This window comes from Orbicella franksi, chromosome 14 (genome assembly GCF_964199315.1).
Source record: "Orbicella franksi chromosome 14, jaOrbFran1.1, whole genome shotgun sequence".
In the NCBI taxonomy this organism is placed as follows: domain Eukaryota; kingdom Metazoa; phylum Cnidaria; class Anthozoa; order Scleractinia; family Merulinidae; genus Orbicella; species Orbicella franksi.
Window position 1 is genome coordinate 7,683,018 of NC_138158.1, and position 16,893 is coordinate 7,699,910.

The window sequence follows — 16,893 nt, forward strand, 5'->3', positions numbered from 1 at the left end:
TCCCAAGCCGTTCTCTCTTTTACGGCCTTATCAAGAAATGGTGAGAATTTTGTATCCCTCACGTTAAAATCCACTTCCATCTTCCTGTAGAATGACTAAAATTCGAATCTTACATGCTGGAATTATAAACTACCCTCCCTTACGTCGATTTGTGGCGTGTATTTTTGATTCATCGAGTCACTGATATTTGGTGGTGAAATTTTGCTACCGTGTAGCAACGAGGTTCTGTTTTGGAGCTCTGGAAATACTTTTCCCTCAGATCTTTCCTTTCATATTGTCTTCTGCTTATTTTTCAACTCATGTTAACTTAAAGCGTCAAGCAGGGGTTAAAATCTAAAAGTTTTGGAAGAGGCAAATCAGAATAACCAAATTGGAAAAGGCAAAATTAGCGAGTTTCTGTCAATAAACCTCTTCTTTGGCTAAATACCACACGAAATGGAACTAACTTTAACTTTTCTTCTCAAACTTTTTTGTGGAATGATTATCATGAGAAAATGAAAGAATTCTTTATGCTTCACGTTGCAAGACTAAAATACATGAAGTGTTAGAGTAAAGCATAGAGCTTGTTTTTGTCTCTAAAGCAAACAGTTCTTGGCACGATTGTGCATCTGAATCCCTTCAGACTGTGGTGTTCAAAACACAAATTGACAACATTTCAACACAGTTAGCCTACATAACGCTCAGGTTAGCCTAAATAGCACTCTGGTCAGGCTAAATAATGCTCAGCTTAGCCTAAATATCACTGAGTTGAAGGTGGCTAGCTCTCGATAATTGCATAGGTTAACTGTATCCCACATTGTTTTGTGCCATTTTGCCATTTTGTGTTTTAAACATGCTCTTCAGTAAACTGTTCTTAAACATGTTATTATTACTATTTTCATTCACAGACGAAGGGAACATCTAGTTTTGGTAAGCGCCATAACAAAACACACACCCTTTGTGTGCGCTGTGGTCGATCATCTTACCATATCCAGAAAAAGCGGTGTGCTTCATGTGGCTACCCAGCTGCTAGGATCAGGAAATGTAAGTCTCTTGATAGCAAATAGAAACGTGAACCCTTAAAGCTCTAAACCTCTCAGCAGCATGGCCAAGTGATTTAGGGCGCTGGTGTTGTAATCCGGAGGTCCTGGGTTCAAGGCCTCCACCCTGCCACTAGCAGAATTTGTTTCTCGGTAGTCCCAATTTCAAATCTCCAGTCACGTTTTGCAAATAGCCAACTGGTCTGTCTCCTGCTAGTTGGGATTTTTAACTATGTTACATTTATTTTGAAATATTTGTTTCCTTTGTTTCATTAGCATGCCCGTAAACTAGTTAAGCTTAGTGCTTGTATAGCTAAGTGCATTACCACTCTAAAGAAGATTTACATTTTTTACACTTGCATTTACATTACTGCTCGCTTTTGAGAGTTTGTTTCTGTTTTTGTTTGTAACAATTGTGACCACTTACATGAATTAAATTCAAAGTTTTGTGTTAATCCTGATTATGGATGAGAGGCTCAATGCTTCTGTTCTTTCAGGGGTTTCATAATTTTTCAGTAGGAGGACAAATGGTTTTCACAGGCGGGCAAAACTTTCTGAACTGAACTTCTTCTTTACTAGAAAAACGTTGGTCAAACCAGGTGGACAGTGTCATCCTCACAGTCAGTCAATTTGCCTGGTGCCTGTCCCTTAATGAAACCCTTGGTTCTTTGTCATATTCCTAGATGAAACAACTTTTCAGCCATAGAAATCAGAAAAATGTTGGACAAAGGGATTTAAAATGCTAGAAAGCTGACCCAGGTTGACCCAGGATAATTAGTCTCGATACTAATAGACCATATTCGTGTTCTTGGTATTGGACTTTAACTAAGCTTGTAATGGAGGCTCGGCAGTGGAATAACATTAAAAAGAGATCATGTCATTTGCATTTGAAAAGACTCTCTGCATTAGCCTTAGTTGCAAGCTAGTTCCATTCCAGTACTGGGAATACTAATATCGCCTATTGAAATCACTTCAATAGACAGTGAGCAGTCTCTCTTTTCCTCAAAAACCCGTGGGGCAGAACTTAAACCAAGTAAGCGTGAGACCGTGACTGAGAGCATGAAGTGCAGGCGTCGGAAGACAAGCGAAACAAGAAACTGCAGTGGTTTCATACAACATTTTGGATGCTACTTTGACAGGTTGCATCAATGACACCTCTGCCCTTTTTTGAACATGACACTCCAGTGTCTAATTTTTTACACAAATCAACCAGAGCTATATCGGGTAAGATGTGATGAATGGTTTGACAGATTGCAGCTGAAACCAGACCTATGACCACTCAAAAATTGTCGTACTGCTTGTCCAAATGGTTCTACTCTACTTTTAAGTCCTCCTAATACCACAGTCCTTCAAAAACAAGTGTGAAGCATAGAACCAATGGAAAGGTTGCAAGATCAAAATTTAAAAAAGAGCGGCAAATGTCACAAACCGTAGGGGTCACACCGTAGGAGACAGACATTGACAACAGAGTTTGGCATGGGCTGCATGTTACTTAATAAGTAACATGCAGCCCATGCCAAACTCTATAATAAAGGTTACTAACAGATGTGTGTCATAACTTGGTGGATTGACCAATTGAATTACTCCATCAGAGTGCCTCGTATGGAACGCCAGAACTGTCTTATGATACTTTTTTTTATTATATTGGGTGGTTATGTCATTATATTGAGTAGTTATGTTATTATATTCGGTGATTAACTCATTATACTCGGTGCTTATTCCATTATACTCGGTGCTTATGTCTTTATATGCGGTGCTGTCTTCATTATATTCGGTGCTTATTCCATTATATTCGGTGCTTCCCTCGTTATATTCGGTGTTTTCTTCGTTATATTCGGTGCTTTTTTCCTTATATTCGGTGCTGTCTTTATTATATTCGGTGCTTATTCCATTATATTCGGTGCTTACTTCATTATATTCGGTGCCTACTTCATTATATTCGGTGCTTACTTCATTATATTCGGTGCTTACTTCATTATATTCGGTGCTTACTTCATTATATTCGGTGCTTACTTCATTATATTCGGTGCTTACTTCATTATATTCGGTGCTTACTTCATTATATTCGGTGCTTACCTCATTATATTCGGTGCTTACTTCATTATATTCGGTGCTTACTTCATTATATTCGGTGCTTACTTCATTATATTCGGTGCTTACTTCATTATATTCGGTGCTTACTTCATTATATTCGGTGCTTACTTCATTATATTCGGTGCTTATTTCATTATATTCGGTGCTTTCTTCGATATGATCGTCACCAGTCTTCGCAAGGGGTCGTACAATTTGGAGGTAGTCTAGGGAAAGCCGGGAAAAACGGGTGTCACGAAAACTCAGACCCCGAAACAGACCCCGAAAACTCAGACCCCTTGAAATTAAAAACTCAATTGTTATCACCCGAATTGCTCTATGGCCACAATGGGGCGAGATGTTTATCTTCTCCGGTTTATGTTGTCGCGTCGATCGAACGGTGAAACACAAATATTTAACTTCTCAGGTTTATCGCTGTCGCGTCGGTCAAACAGTGAAGAACTAACAAGGTTTAGAACAGCAGCCGACACTGCTTTTCAAAACAGACCTTTTTTATGCAATCGTATGCAGCAAATAAATGTGTTGTTCTCTGAAACATACTCGTTTGATCGCAATCTGCTTTTTGACTTTATGTACGTTGCGTGACTGTCGGCACGTAAAAAGTCAACACGTAAAAAGCACGTGAAGGTCGAACCGATTGAACCGCCATGTCTGGTCTCGAAATGTGAGTGAACGAAAATTGAAATGAAGAATACAAAAGCAAAAACCGACACAACGTAGAATGATTTTTTGAAGGTGTACTATATTTCGGCTGGCCAAACCAGCCTTGTTCAGGTACAATGGAAGATTTTACATTGGTGCGTGTTTTTATGTAGCCGATATTTACGTAATACCGGACTACGCAAAAGTAATTGATCGTGTAAATTGAAGATAAGCATACGGTAAAATAAAATAACATGATGAAAGAACATAATAAAATAAAACAAATGGAAACAATTAATATGTTTCTTCGCGGATGTTCAGACCATTAGGATCAATTGTTCTGCCTTTTTGAATTAAAAAAGCTTCCCTGGCCGTACGGATAGAGTCTCGGTTAGAAACGATTTTTTCGATGGGGATTAATTGCATGTCGTTAGCAGTGTGGTTAGGAGAGGACAGGAAATGTTCGGCGGCCGTAGTAGGTTTAGATTTGTTGTTAGGGTTATCTATGGTACGGCGGTGTTCATTAAATCGGTCTTTTAATCGTCGTTTCGTCTCTCCTATGTATTGTAAATTACAGCGGTTACATTGAATCATGTAGATGAGGTTTTTAGTGTCACAGGTCAGGTTGGATTTTATGGCGCGCGTTTCCCCGGTAGAAAAGAAGGTATATGTAGTAAGTCCGTGAGAAATGTAGGGACAAGTAGCACAGTTTTTGCCACAACGGAAAAAACCAGAAGTTGTGTCGGTTTTTGCTTTTGTATTCTTCATTTCAATTTTCGTTCACTCACATTTCGAGACCAGACATGGCGGTTCAATCGGTTCGACCTTCACGTGCTTTTTACGTGTTGACTTTTTACGTGCCGACAGTCACGCAACGCACATAAAGTCAAAAAGCAGATTGCGATCAAACGAGTATGTTTCAGAGAACAACACATTTATTTGCTGCATACGATTGCATAAAAAAGGTCTGTTTTGAAAAGCAGTGTCGGCTGCTGTTCTAAACCTTGTTAGTTCTTCACTGTTTGACCGACGCGACAGCGATAAACCTGAGAAGTTAAATATTTGTGTTTCACCGTTCGATCGACGCGACAACATAAACCGGAGAAGATAAACATCTCGCCCCATTGTGGCCATAGAGCAATTCGGGTGATAACAATTGAGTTTTTAATTTCGAGGGGTCTGAGTTTTCGGGGTCTGTTTCGGGGTCTGAGTTTTCGTGACACCCGTTTTTCCCGGCTTTCCCTAGACTACCTCCAAATTGTACGACCCCTTGCGAAGACTGGTGACGATCATATCGAAGAAAGCACCGAATATAATGAAATAAGCACCGAATATAATGAAGTAAGCACCGAATATAATGAAGTAAGCACCGAATATAATGAAATAAGCACCGAATATAATGAAGTAAGCACCGAATATAATGAAGTAAGCACCGAATATAATGAAGTAAGCACCGAATATAATGAAGTAAGCACCGAATATAATGAAGTAAGCACCGAATATAATGAAGTAAGCACCGAATATAATGAAGTAAGCACCGGATATAATGAAGTAGGCACCGAATATAATGAAGTAAGCACCGAATATAATGGAATAAGCACCGAATATAATAAAGACAGCACCGAGTATAAGGAAAAAAGCACCGAATATAACGAAGAAAGCACCGAATATAACGAGGGAAGCACCGAATATAATGAATAAGCACCGAATATAATGAAGACAGCACCGCATATAAAGACATAAGCACCGAGTATAATGGAATAAGCACCGAGTATAATGAGTTAATCACCGAATATAATAACATAACTACTCAATATAATGACATAACCACCCAATATAATAAAAAAAAGTATCATAAGACAGTTCTGGCGTTCCATAGCCTCGCATCAAAAATGTTGTATAAAACCATTGCAGTCTCTCTTTTCGCTCATCTTCTAACGCCCACGCTATGAGCAGCTCACGGCATCGCCACTCACAGTCACGCTGGCACGCTTACTTGTTTTGCGTTCTCCCCCACAGATTTTTGAGGAAAAGAGAGCCAGTCTCACAGTCTTTCTGTTCAAATGACAAGCTGCCTTCGTAAAAACTGTTTGAAAGTTCTTAAAATATCCTAACTTTTCTTTTAGTTAACTGGAGCATCAAGGCAAAGCGAAGAAAGACCACAGGAACTGGCCGCATGCGCCACCTCAAAGTGCTGTACCGCCGCTTTAAGAATGGATTCAGAGAGGGAACTGAGGCCAAGTCCCAAAAGAAGAAAAGTGGTGCCGCTGCCGCCTCCAGTGCCGCTAACCAATGAGGAAAAGTACATGTAATAAAACTGTTTTCTTCCAACAACGAAAATGTTGTCTGACTTTGATTTGATCACAGCACCTACTGTAAGTCCTTCGCATCCTCCATTTGGAAACATATGAATGCAACTTCCTGCCAGATTAATTTTTGTGTTAAATTCCCTTAATTGTTGATGCTCTAGTTGAACAGTTTTAGTTCGATAAGCAGTGGATATTTTCTGAAAAAAAGCATTGAATTAGAATTGAAAACCAGCTTAGTCCAAGAATCAACCCAATCATGTGTCTCTAGAACCACTCTTTCCACATGCCACGACCCCACCAGCTACCTAGAGGAACAGAGGGTTCTGGGTATGGTTTCAACAGAAGGTTCCGGATTAATTTTTTTTCATCAAAATTTATGAGCTTTACTCAGTAAGAATTGAGTAAGAATTGACATATCAATGCGATGAAACCGCGGAGGGACAGGAATGCTTGAGGCACCTTTCAAAAGAAGCTAAAGAACATTGAACATGGTCAGCCACCCCCAATACAGAGCCATCCTGGGTGAGAAAACGTCTCATAGTCGTAAATATATAGATTGAAGTTAACCACTTATTTGAGCTATCAAACAGTTTACTCGCGAGGCTTTGAACTGGAATAGTCTCCAATAAACCACTAAATTTGTTATATTTAATACAACACCTCAAAATGCACAACGTCAAAATGGGAGACTGCTACCAGAGATACCAAGAGAGGATGAAGAATAGGAGAGATAATCCCCTCTCGACCTTTACATTCCCATCGCAAATCCCTGTCGAGTTATTTTTAAGAAATGGTATTATTATATCCAGTTCTACCGCGGGTGATGTTGCTGCAAAAAGTAGAATGTTAATGTCGTTTCCAGCGCCCGCGCGTTTTCGGTCATAGCTGACAGACAAATCGGAAACCGGAACCAAAATATGCTTGTTACGTCGACTGGTACATGAAGGCCATGTAGCGCCTTCCAGGCGTTCAGGCTCAACGGACCAAGCGAAAGAAGGACATACTTGAAGTTAAGCTAATTGAAGTGGGTGGGATGTTTTTACCTTTCTGCCGTATTTCTGCGAATGCAATTCGATCTGGCTCGACCGGCCTTGCATGAAACATGGTGCGTGGATTTCAAGGAAAAGCTACCCGAACAGCGGTCTTCTTTATCCTTGGAATTGTAAAATCTCTCATTTGAAACAGGAAACCTTAGAGACGAATCTATATTTTTGTATTATCACGAGATATCCCCAAATGAGGAATAGAACAATTCTTTTTTTACGATAACTGCAGAAATTCCCGCGCGCTCATTGGCTTATTTTATTGTCAGTATGCGGACGGACACATGAATTTATAATTTGTGCGATGCGTCAACGAGCGAGAGCGGACAATTTGACAATCTGTTATCGTAAAAAAACAAACTGACGTCAGTTTTTTATGCGTCTGTCCTGTTATTGACAATGAATTTCGTCATAACATCGTAGAAGTAATCTGCGGATCCACAGCTACTTTGACAATGTTATGACGAAATTCATTATCAATAACAGGACAGACCATGAAAAACTGACGCCAATTTGTTAATTCGCGTTTTGCCAGGTTACACCAGAGGAATTTGAAAACGGGGCTTTACTTCTCCGGTTAGGCCTTCTGTCCACACTAATCCGTCACGAAAATGGAGCTTTCCGAAAACGCTCTCCAGACTGTAGGAATTTGAAAACGCCGGCTTTGCGTTTTAGTGTGGACGAAAACAGTTTGAAAATGTAGCTTTTCGAAAAATGATGACGTCACGATAATCATGATTTTTTCCTGCTCGAGTTTAACTCAAACACAAATGCAAGATGGCCGGTGATTGTTTAGTCTCCTCCGCAGCCGTTTTTTGGGATGTCACGCAACGCGTTGCGTGACATCCCAAAAAACGGCTGCGGAGGAGACTAGTGATTGTTGCGTTTTTAAATTCCTCCGGCGCAGTGTGGACGGAAAGCATTTGGTGGATTTTCAGAGTGAAACCTCCGTTTTCAAATTCCTCCGCCGTAGTGTGGACGGGGCCTAAGCTAATCGAGGATAACCGTGAATTTTGATTTCAGTTTTCAAATTATCAGTGAGGTTTCCCGCTAATATACATTTTTGATCTTCAGTTTTGACTTTGACTCTTGTCAAGCCCCACAAAATATGAGCAGTGAAAGACTGGACAACAAAAGTAACTTTCAACCCAACAGACCAAGAAAGCGCACACCAGTATAACCCATTAAAGAAAAGCGCATTTATTTTAAATCGCTACTCTAAATGTTTTTTCAAGTACAACTGTTGAATATCTAACTGTAAGTCACGATTCTGCTGCGCTAAATCTTCGCGAATTTGTTTCCTTAGAGCCACAAGGGCTTGAGCAGGCGGTAAATCCTTTGGCAACTCCAAAGACGATTCCGACACGATAACAACGGGCGAAGGCGACTTGTATGGCCTCCGCTGAAACGCTGTGGATGATTTAGCTCGTTGTGGAATACTTCCTTCTTGGTGTGGAGTTGCAGTTCTCGAAACAGGCGCCGACTTGGGACTGTCTCCAAACGAGACTCGCTTACGCGGAGAGCCATCTTGTACGGCAACTTTCTCGCGCGTGGAACCCGCGGAAATTTCAACTGAAAAAGCCGGGAATTCCTCATTTTCAATGAGACTTTCTTCAGCTTCTTCGGGAGTTACGCTTACACTATGTCCAACAAACGTTTGTTTTTCTTCGCTTGTTTGATTTTCCGTGTTCACGAAGCTATTGCTTTCCATAACTGCTTCGGAAGTCGGAATTTTGATGGGAACACAATTGGAAAATCGTGATTCAGCATCGAGTCTTGGAGTGGATGGTGGACCGGGCGGTGCGGTTTGAGGTCGTCGCAGCTTTCTAACATCCCCCATCATTTCGTCTTCAATCGTTCGGGTTCTCTCTCGACTTGTCTTAGGGCGAATTTTCCGAACACTGCGACAGCTAACTTTTTTAGATTCATCGGTTTTCATACCTACAGACGTTAGCTCATCAAACTTTTTCACTTCCTTATTTTCGCTGCGTTTCGCTTCTATAACGCCCACAACTTTTTCCGAGCTATCTTCTCCAACTTCGAAGCTAACTCTCTTCAAAACCTTCTCTTCCACATTTTGCGCATGCCCCTCTGCGGTGACATTGACGCCATGTTGAGAAGAGATTTTACCATCTGCACTGACACCATCTTCAGATCTAGCATCCTCAACTTCGACAGCAGTAATACACTTATCGCGCGTGGAAACCAGGTTTCTTCGATCACGATAAACCCAGCGTGTTTCTAAACTAAGTTTGTAAGCAGGCGAATGGATTTTTTCCTCGTTTCGTTTAGAATCTTTCTCTCGCTCCGTTTTCCTCTCGTGAAAAATTACTGGATGTGTTTCACACAAGCCCTGCAAAAAACACAAGCATTACCAATAAGTGAACTTACTTCACAAACAAAGCCGTGAGTCTACCATATTTGTACCATTAGATCTATGTATTTCATCATCGTGTAGGATTCCAACATTAATATCAAGGTTTCAGGTTTAAGTTGTTATAACTTGAAGTTTTTCCATGGTTTTTTTTTTTTTTGACATCTTTGTCTTAATTTTCCTCTTTCAAAGCCACACAAAAGTATTTAGCCAGCAAGTCAAGTCAAACAACTTTCATGCTTATCACTAGCACATGCAGAGGATTTAGGTACATAGAAATTAATTTACACGCATTGCATGCCTACACTGTTCTTTGGAATTTCATTGCAATTGCTTCGATGCTCTTTGCAAGCCCTTTGATTGGCTGAGAAAGTTGGACATCAGCAGAAAGATGTCAAAATGATTGCTAAAAGCCCCGTCCACACTACGCTGGAAAAATTTGAAAACGCAGCTTTCTTTCTACGGTTAGGCCTACGGTCCACACTAATCCGTCACGAAAACGGAGCTTTTCGGAAACGCTTTTCAGAGCAGAGAAAATTGAAAACGCCGGTTTTACGTTTTACTGTGGACGGAAAGCATTTTCAAACGGAGGTTTCCGAAAACGATGACGTCATCATAACCATGAGATTTCCCTGGCAGAGTTTCCCTCAAAGAGAAAGGCGTTTTCAAATTCCTCCGGCGTAGTGTGGACGGAAAACATTTGATGCGTTTTCAGAGTGATGACGCCGTTTTCAAATTTCTCTGGCGTAGTGTGGACGTGTGCAAAGGCTATCATTGATAATGACAGGGCAAAAATGACTCTTAAAGGAGCTCAGTCACGGTATTTTGAGTTATTTTGGCCACATACAAAATTACCTTTAAATAATAGGAAACCTGAAAATAACAGTTTAATAAGATAGAAAAACACCAAAGAGATAATGATAAACCATAAAGGAACAAGGATGGCTAAGGATGGAGATGATTAACACGGATTACAAACGACGAATTTGAAAAATTGAGGCTAAACTTTTCAATATGCGCAAACCGTGACGTAGCTCCTTGAAGTGTAGATGCTAGTTGTTATGTATTCTCGCACATTTACAATAGATTTAGAACACCGATAACAGACATACAATTACATAACGAAGCGGCAATGGTCTGAGAAAGTTATAGTTCATTTCGACGATCGCTCGTTATAAAAGAAATCCCATTATAACACAAATTTGTGGAAAGGACCAAACTCTTCATTAGAACGGGTTGTGGCTAATACTCAACACTGTTACTCAACAATGTTATGCCGCACCTCTAAGGAGGTTAAGTTTAATCGTACAATTACAACGTTTGTTTGTTTTTAAATTTGTCTTTGTTTGTCAATTTGTCTGAATCTCTTTAAGGCTGGTTTTCACTAGCGACGGTGTCGGAGTCGGAAGAATCAGGACGTTTCCATTTCTTCCGATTCCGTTTACGATTCCTTCGTTTATGATCCAGTGAAAACTAGATTGTTGGAGTCGGAAGCAGAAGAGCGGAAGAACCAACCAATCACAAGGCCCGGAATCGAGCATTGTGATTGGTTTATTTTTCCGCTTTTGCTTCCGACTCCGACAATCTAGTTTTCACTGGACGGTAAGCGACGGAGTCATAAGCGGATGCGGTTTTCCGCTTCTGACTTAGACTACGAGTAGTCCCTCTTTCGCTTAGTCCGTCGTGCGTGACGCGAAAGAAAACCGCGAGAAAAAAATGGTCGCGCGAAATCCTGGAGGCGAGGAGCACGCGAAAGGAGGGACTACCGCCTAAGCCCAAGAGTTTGAATTATGCGTTGCTCTCACAACGCAAAAATATGATTGGCTTATGTTAGGAGCATTGACAACGTGTTGTTAACATTCGAGATACCTGTGACGTCTTGCAGGAATGTTTTGGAACCGGAGCAAATCGAAACGGTACCAGAGCAAATCGAAGCGTTGGAATCGCGCTTCGCAAGCCGTGATGTTCTTGCGAATCTGCCAACAGGCGCTTTGGAAAGATTTAAATTTATCCAGTGTTTTGTTTGGCAAAGCTTTCTGCCTCCACCCCGACTGCGAGCGTGTTAGTGATTTCGCCGCTCAACAGCATCGTCTAAGTCAGCGAATATAAATTCACTGAGCTTGGCCTTTCTGCCGTCCATTTGAAAGATTGAACCGGACTCTCACTTGACACCGGACATTCACCTGAAATTTTCCGCTGCTATCGGCAAACATTTCACCGCAGTTGGATGATCTCCTATGTATAATGTATAATGTATAATGTATAATGTAAATTCTCGATTGAAACTCTGTTGAAATTTTCGCAATAACTTTTAGACGCAGCGAAAATCGTTACAAGAGGCCTCATTCGCCGTCTTCTTTTTAAAACTTCTTTGACAGTTTCGCTGAACGAACACTGAACGAAGATATACTTCTCACGGCATATGTTTTTGCCTGGCTACTTGAAGAGTAGAGCAGAGCAATTTTATTCAGATCTCCCGGGGCTACTGATAACAGGCGATAATAAGAGGACGTCAAGATGAGAAATCCTACACCGAAAAATCACTCGGCCGTGAAAGGGCAAACTCTTGGGCTTAGGCGGTAGTCCCTCCTTTCGCGCGCTCCTAGCCCCCAGGATTTCGCGCGGCCATTTTTTTCTCGCGAATTTCTTTCGCGTCACGCACGACGGACTAAGCGAAAGAGAGACTACTCGTAGTCTACTTCTGACTCCGTCGGTTTGATTTTCACTTGATCGTATCGCTTTACGCTTCTGATTACTACTCTGACTACGACCCCGTCGCTAGAGAAAACCAGCCTTTAGAGCTCTAAACCTCAGAGCTTTATAGTAGATAAACTTAAAAGTTTGATAAAGATTTAGCTACTTTTCTTTAACTTTAAGAAAGGTTTTTTTGTCTCAGTTTAATAGTAGGAGGAAAGGATTTTGAGAAGAAAATTTCAGAGAACTAATCCCCGTTAAGAATGACCATTTGAAAAAAAAAGACGCAACTTTACAATGACTGTGAAACTACCTTCAAGAGGGAATGGAAGTATTTGAACGAAAACAGTTGAAAAGTATAACAAATGTTAAAGAGCTCGTAGACGTGTAATCCACTCTCAACAGTTACTGACGTTACTGGCTTATATTAATTTGCTATTACAATTGTAAAATACTTTGACGATTTAAAAAATACTCTAAACAAAATTGAAGAAATCACCTTAAGATATATTCATTAACCTCAGTTCAACTTTTTAGCAATGTACAACTTGCAATATTAGCTGTTTACGATAAGTTTTAAATTCATTTTACATTTTATAATGTTTACCTTTTAACCCATTAAGATGAGAGAATGATTTAATTCTGATGCCAGGCATCCATCAGCTGCCACAATCTTGTCTACAGAAACCTGATTGTATGGTTCAAATGACAGTTACACAGAAAATAAATATGCATACCCCTCACAACAGAAGGTTTTGTGGTATGACCGCCCCCTCGATCTGGGGACTATTCTCTAGTATGACCCCCCCCCCCCTCCCCCTGATCTGGAGATTCCCCTTTGGAATATGTGGCTTCAAAAATTTTGCATTTAAAGCCTGTTCCACTTGTAATTTCTAATGACCTTCCGTAGGGGTGGATATGACAATTTATGAATTTGCTTGTTGTGCAGGGGAAGGGGCAAAAGTAAGAGCTGAAAAAAAAAAAAAAAAAAAAAAAAAAGCAGCTGAAGGCCACTGATAAGATGCTGGTTCATTGTGGAGTTTAACTTCAAGTTGAAAGTTAAGATTTCAAATTAAAATGTTCTTTTTGACATCGATCGTAGTTTAGTGACTGCAGTTATATTAAACTATGTTGACTGTAAGCTGTAAATGTTCAAAGGAGGATTTCAGTCATACGTTCTTAGTAATATTTACATTATTTTGTGTATGGTTTAGCATCAACATTAAATTCTGTGTGCAAATAGTCATCCATAGTGATTTTCCAGTTTGAATGAATATGGAATGGGTGGCTACAGAAAATATCCATACCCCCACAATGGAGGGAATTGGAAATTCTGGAAGAGTAGGGGATCAAACACCCACGGAATTCCAGAGGGGAGAAGGGTTAAATGGTCAGTGGGAATGTACATAATACTCTTGGAAATTCAGAGGGGTGGGGTTATTTTTGTGTTCAAAAAATGTAAAGTCTGTGGAGGTTGGGGGTCTTATGTGAAATTCCCTCATGGCAGGGGTATGGTCTGATACTTTCTGAAACTACACAATGTTGATTGACCACTTCCCTTTATCCCTTCAGATCTTGATCACGCACTACATGTAACTCTTGCAACTTTATTGACAATGACGTGTAACCATCCAACCCTCCCCAGGGACTCCACCCATACCCCTAGCAATTTAGCCTCTTACACAGACACCCTTAGGGCATATCAAATTTCCTCCCACACAGGACGTTCGGAATGTGTGGTGAGCATAAAGATTAGAGGATCTCCGCAAAGGAGGTTATGAGCAGTTTTGCAGGATCAAGAAAAGAAAATGATGAAATACATCTTTTACCTTTGAAGATGAATCATCATCTGTCTGCAGTCCCGCAGAAATGACACAAGCCTACAAACATCAACACATAACAATCATCAAATGTAACTTTTGGTTGTAAAAACTCCATATCACAGGCTGGGGTATTCCTCTAAAATACTAAAGGATGACCTTTTGGGAACTGACACAGCTAAAGAATCTGATGCTCAGCACCAGTTTCCTTGATAAGCACTCCTCTCTATGCGGGTTATTATGTTCCTGTAGATTGTGAAGATGTACAAGTCCACGAATATATTTTTTTCTAAAGACAAAAGATAAAGGCAGCTAAGAGTGTACACAACTTAGGACTGGTCATGGGTTCAAATCCATAACAGCTTGATGTTTTTTGGGGGCTTCATTTTTGTAACTGCCTAAGTTGCATGTATAACTGTGATTATCTGTGATAGTAGATTTTTGGCTTTTGTTTCAGGAGAGTGAAACCAAAGCCAGAAATCTGTCCAGGTTTGCAGGATGCGATGATCTTTGCCGTCTTTAATTGTTTCTGCTATTGCACAATTCAAATATATAATTAATGATCTTTCATATTATTCACTTGGGCTGTGAGTGTCTTGTCCACGAATTTAACATAGGGTACAGGCCAAAGGTGTGAGATTTAAGACAGAACATCTGAATGTTCGAACAATAAGATACTCACATTCTGCCAGTTCAATTGCTCTTCCCAATTCAATGGAGCAGTTCTTTTTTTCCCTTGCTTTGCATTTTCATCACCAAGTTCAGGAACCTTCTCTCTGTTCTTTTCTGTTCTAACTACACCATTTTGCCCAACTCTCACTTCTAAGTTATGCCTCAAAAGATTTGGAACACTTTCACCTTTCTTAACATTAATTGAGTAACACAGAGGTGTTGTATTTTTTGTGTCACATGCAAATGAGTCGATGACACCAACACTTGTTTCTTGCGGCAGATTAAACCACACTGTGGGTTTATATTCAGAATCTTTTCCATTGTACTTGCCAAAAAAAGATGCAGTGCGAGGAATATCAGCTTTATTGTCTTGGTTTTTTTCATCTCTGCCACTTGTCTTGCTTGACAAAGTACAGCTTGGGCATGATTTAGGTTTCCTTCTTTGTATCTTTTCTCTATGTCCATTTGTGATTGATTTTGTCATGGAATGCTTGTACACTTTGTCTTTCCCTCCTTTGTTTGGATGTTCAGAAGCTATAGATCTTGATGTAGTTGATGCTGATGTAGAAAAGAATCTTGAGGAAACAGTGGAACCAGATGTTCTGAAATAATGAAAAGGTTTTTTTTATTTTGCCAAGTAGAGGATATGCTTTAGCTTTGTGTTGGATGTACCACCAATTTCTGAGCACTTCGTTAAAGGGATTGAAAACACTTAAAAACGCTTTATTTATTACTTCTTTTCATGAAAGTATCTTGAGACAAAGCCATCATTTTATTGTATAAAATAAGCCAGATCTTAATTTTTAAAAAGCAATAGTCAAGAGCACTTTTTTTCCATGTTTACATAGCCTCATATTAAGCATGAGGGGGGTTTGGAGAATTTGAGACAGTTATGCAAACCCAAGAGCCACTCAAGGGTTTGCATAACTTTTGAGATTTCTCCCAGCCTCCTAAGAGTTAAGATGAGGCCATATTGTATACGAGCCAAGTGGCCCATCAGGCCTGAGCTTATCCTGGTTTCGGTAGCATGAAGCGACTAGGAGTATTTCTACTCCCCCTGGATGGGATGCTAGTCCATCGCAGGGTTAGCCCCAGCATTATAGGTCGCCGGTACCCATTTATACACCAGGGTGGAGAGAGGCACTGTGAGAGTAAAGTGTCTGGCCCAATAACACAACGCAATGTCCCTGGCCAGGGCTCGAACCTGGACCGATCAATCCAGAGTCGAGTGCACTAATAATGTTTCGCAAAAAAGGCGCAAATCTAAAACGTCAAAACGGTGTTTACATACTCTCATTAAAACACACCTATCGACCAATGAGAGCGCGCGTAGTATCTCACGTATTTTATAAAAGCTAACGTCTTGATCTACAGTCAAATGCTTTGGGTTTTTTTTCTTCATTTAACATTGGAAAACACAGAACTTTCAAGAGATTGTAAAATATACTTTAAGATCTGTCATATCTCTCATCCGTCCGCATAATCCTTGAAAAAGTAAAACCAACGTCAGTGGTAACTAACCAAATATGTGTTACCTGACACTGGAGCGGTAACTGGACGCCGTCTTGTAACTGCACGACGATTCCTTGTCAATATCCCGCAAAGATCGCTCGGCCTTCTCTTTGGAAACTTTGAGTTTAGCTTCTATGCCAGCACGAAACCTCCCCTAGAAGTTTATAATAAAAAGAGTAAACAAACTATACGAAAAAGACAACAATGTATAATTAGCACAATTACGGAAACAGCAAAGCAATGAGTCAATTAGCGAACTTCTCCGTTGTGCTCGTAAAGGATTTTTACCTTCGAATGTTTGTAGTAGATCCTGTCGGAAATCTTGTCCAGTTCATTAAGAGTACTTATACACCTTGAAGCCATTTGTCGTTTGGATGAAATATCGCTAAGTTGTGGTGTTTACACCCTGAGTAAACAATCTACTCTCCACACAGCCCAGTCCGTGAAATACAATCCAAGAAAGAATCATCTTTCAGCTGCCACAAACATGCTGTCAAGCGTGTCTGCAGAAATCGCGCCCAAGATGACACAAATAAACTGCAAAAGTCTTCAACAAATTCTCTAATAAAATGCAAATAACCGAAAGCTGATTGAAAATATTAGCCGCTGACTTCAAAAACGCACACAAAGGAACATATAAACTCAATATTGTTTTCTTTGTCAACCATGGCGACCAGCACGGCAAAGCGACTGACTTGGTACTGATTACCATATTTG

The 16,893-nt window shown here is 40.3% G+C and overlaps 2 protein-coding genes across 2 annotated transcripts; one reads left to right on the forward strand and one right to left on the reverse strand.

Annotated features, from left to right (window-relative positions):
• Window positions 1–3: 3 nt before the first annotated feature.
• Window positions 4–8,400, forward strand: LOC145468483 (large ribosomal subunit protein eL37A-like). The gene is made up of 3 exons (XM_081452231.1): window positions 4–40; window positions 888–1,023; window positions 5,879–8,400. Exons 1-3 carry the CDS (start codon window positions 38–40, stop codon window positions 6,046–6,048), a joined length of 309 nt encoding a protein of 102 aa, XP_081308357.1. The 5' UTR covers window positions 4–37; the 3' UTR covers window positions 6,049–8,400.
• LOC145468453 (uncharacterized) lies at window positions 8,299–16,842 on the reverse strand. Its single transcript, XM_081452184.1, has 5 exons — window positions 16,465–16,842; window positions 16,200–16,330; window positions 14,675–15,266; window positions 14,002–14,052; window positions 8,299–9,457 (listed from the first exon to the last, which is right to left on the reverse strand). The coding sequence occupies exons 1-5, from the start codon at window positions 16,537–16,539 to the stop codon at window positions 8,318–8,320; spliced, it is 1,989 nt and encodes a 662-aa protein (XP_081308310.1). The 5' UTR covers window positions 16,540–16,842; the 3' UTR covers window positions 8,299–8,317.
• Between the last annotated feature and the right edge of the window lie 51 nt (window positions 16,843–16,893).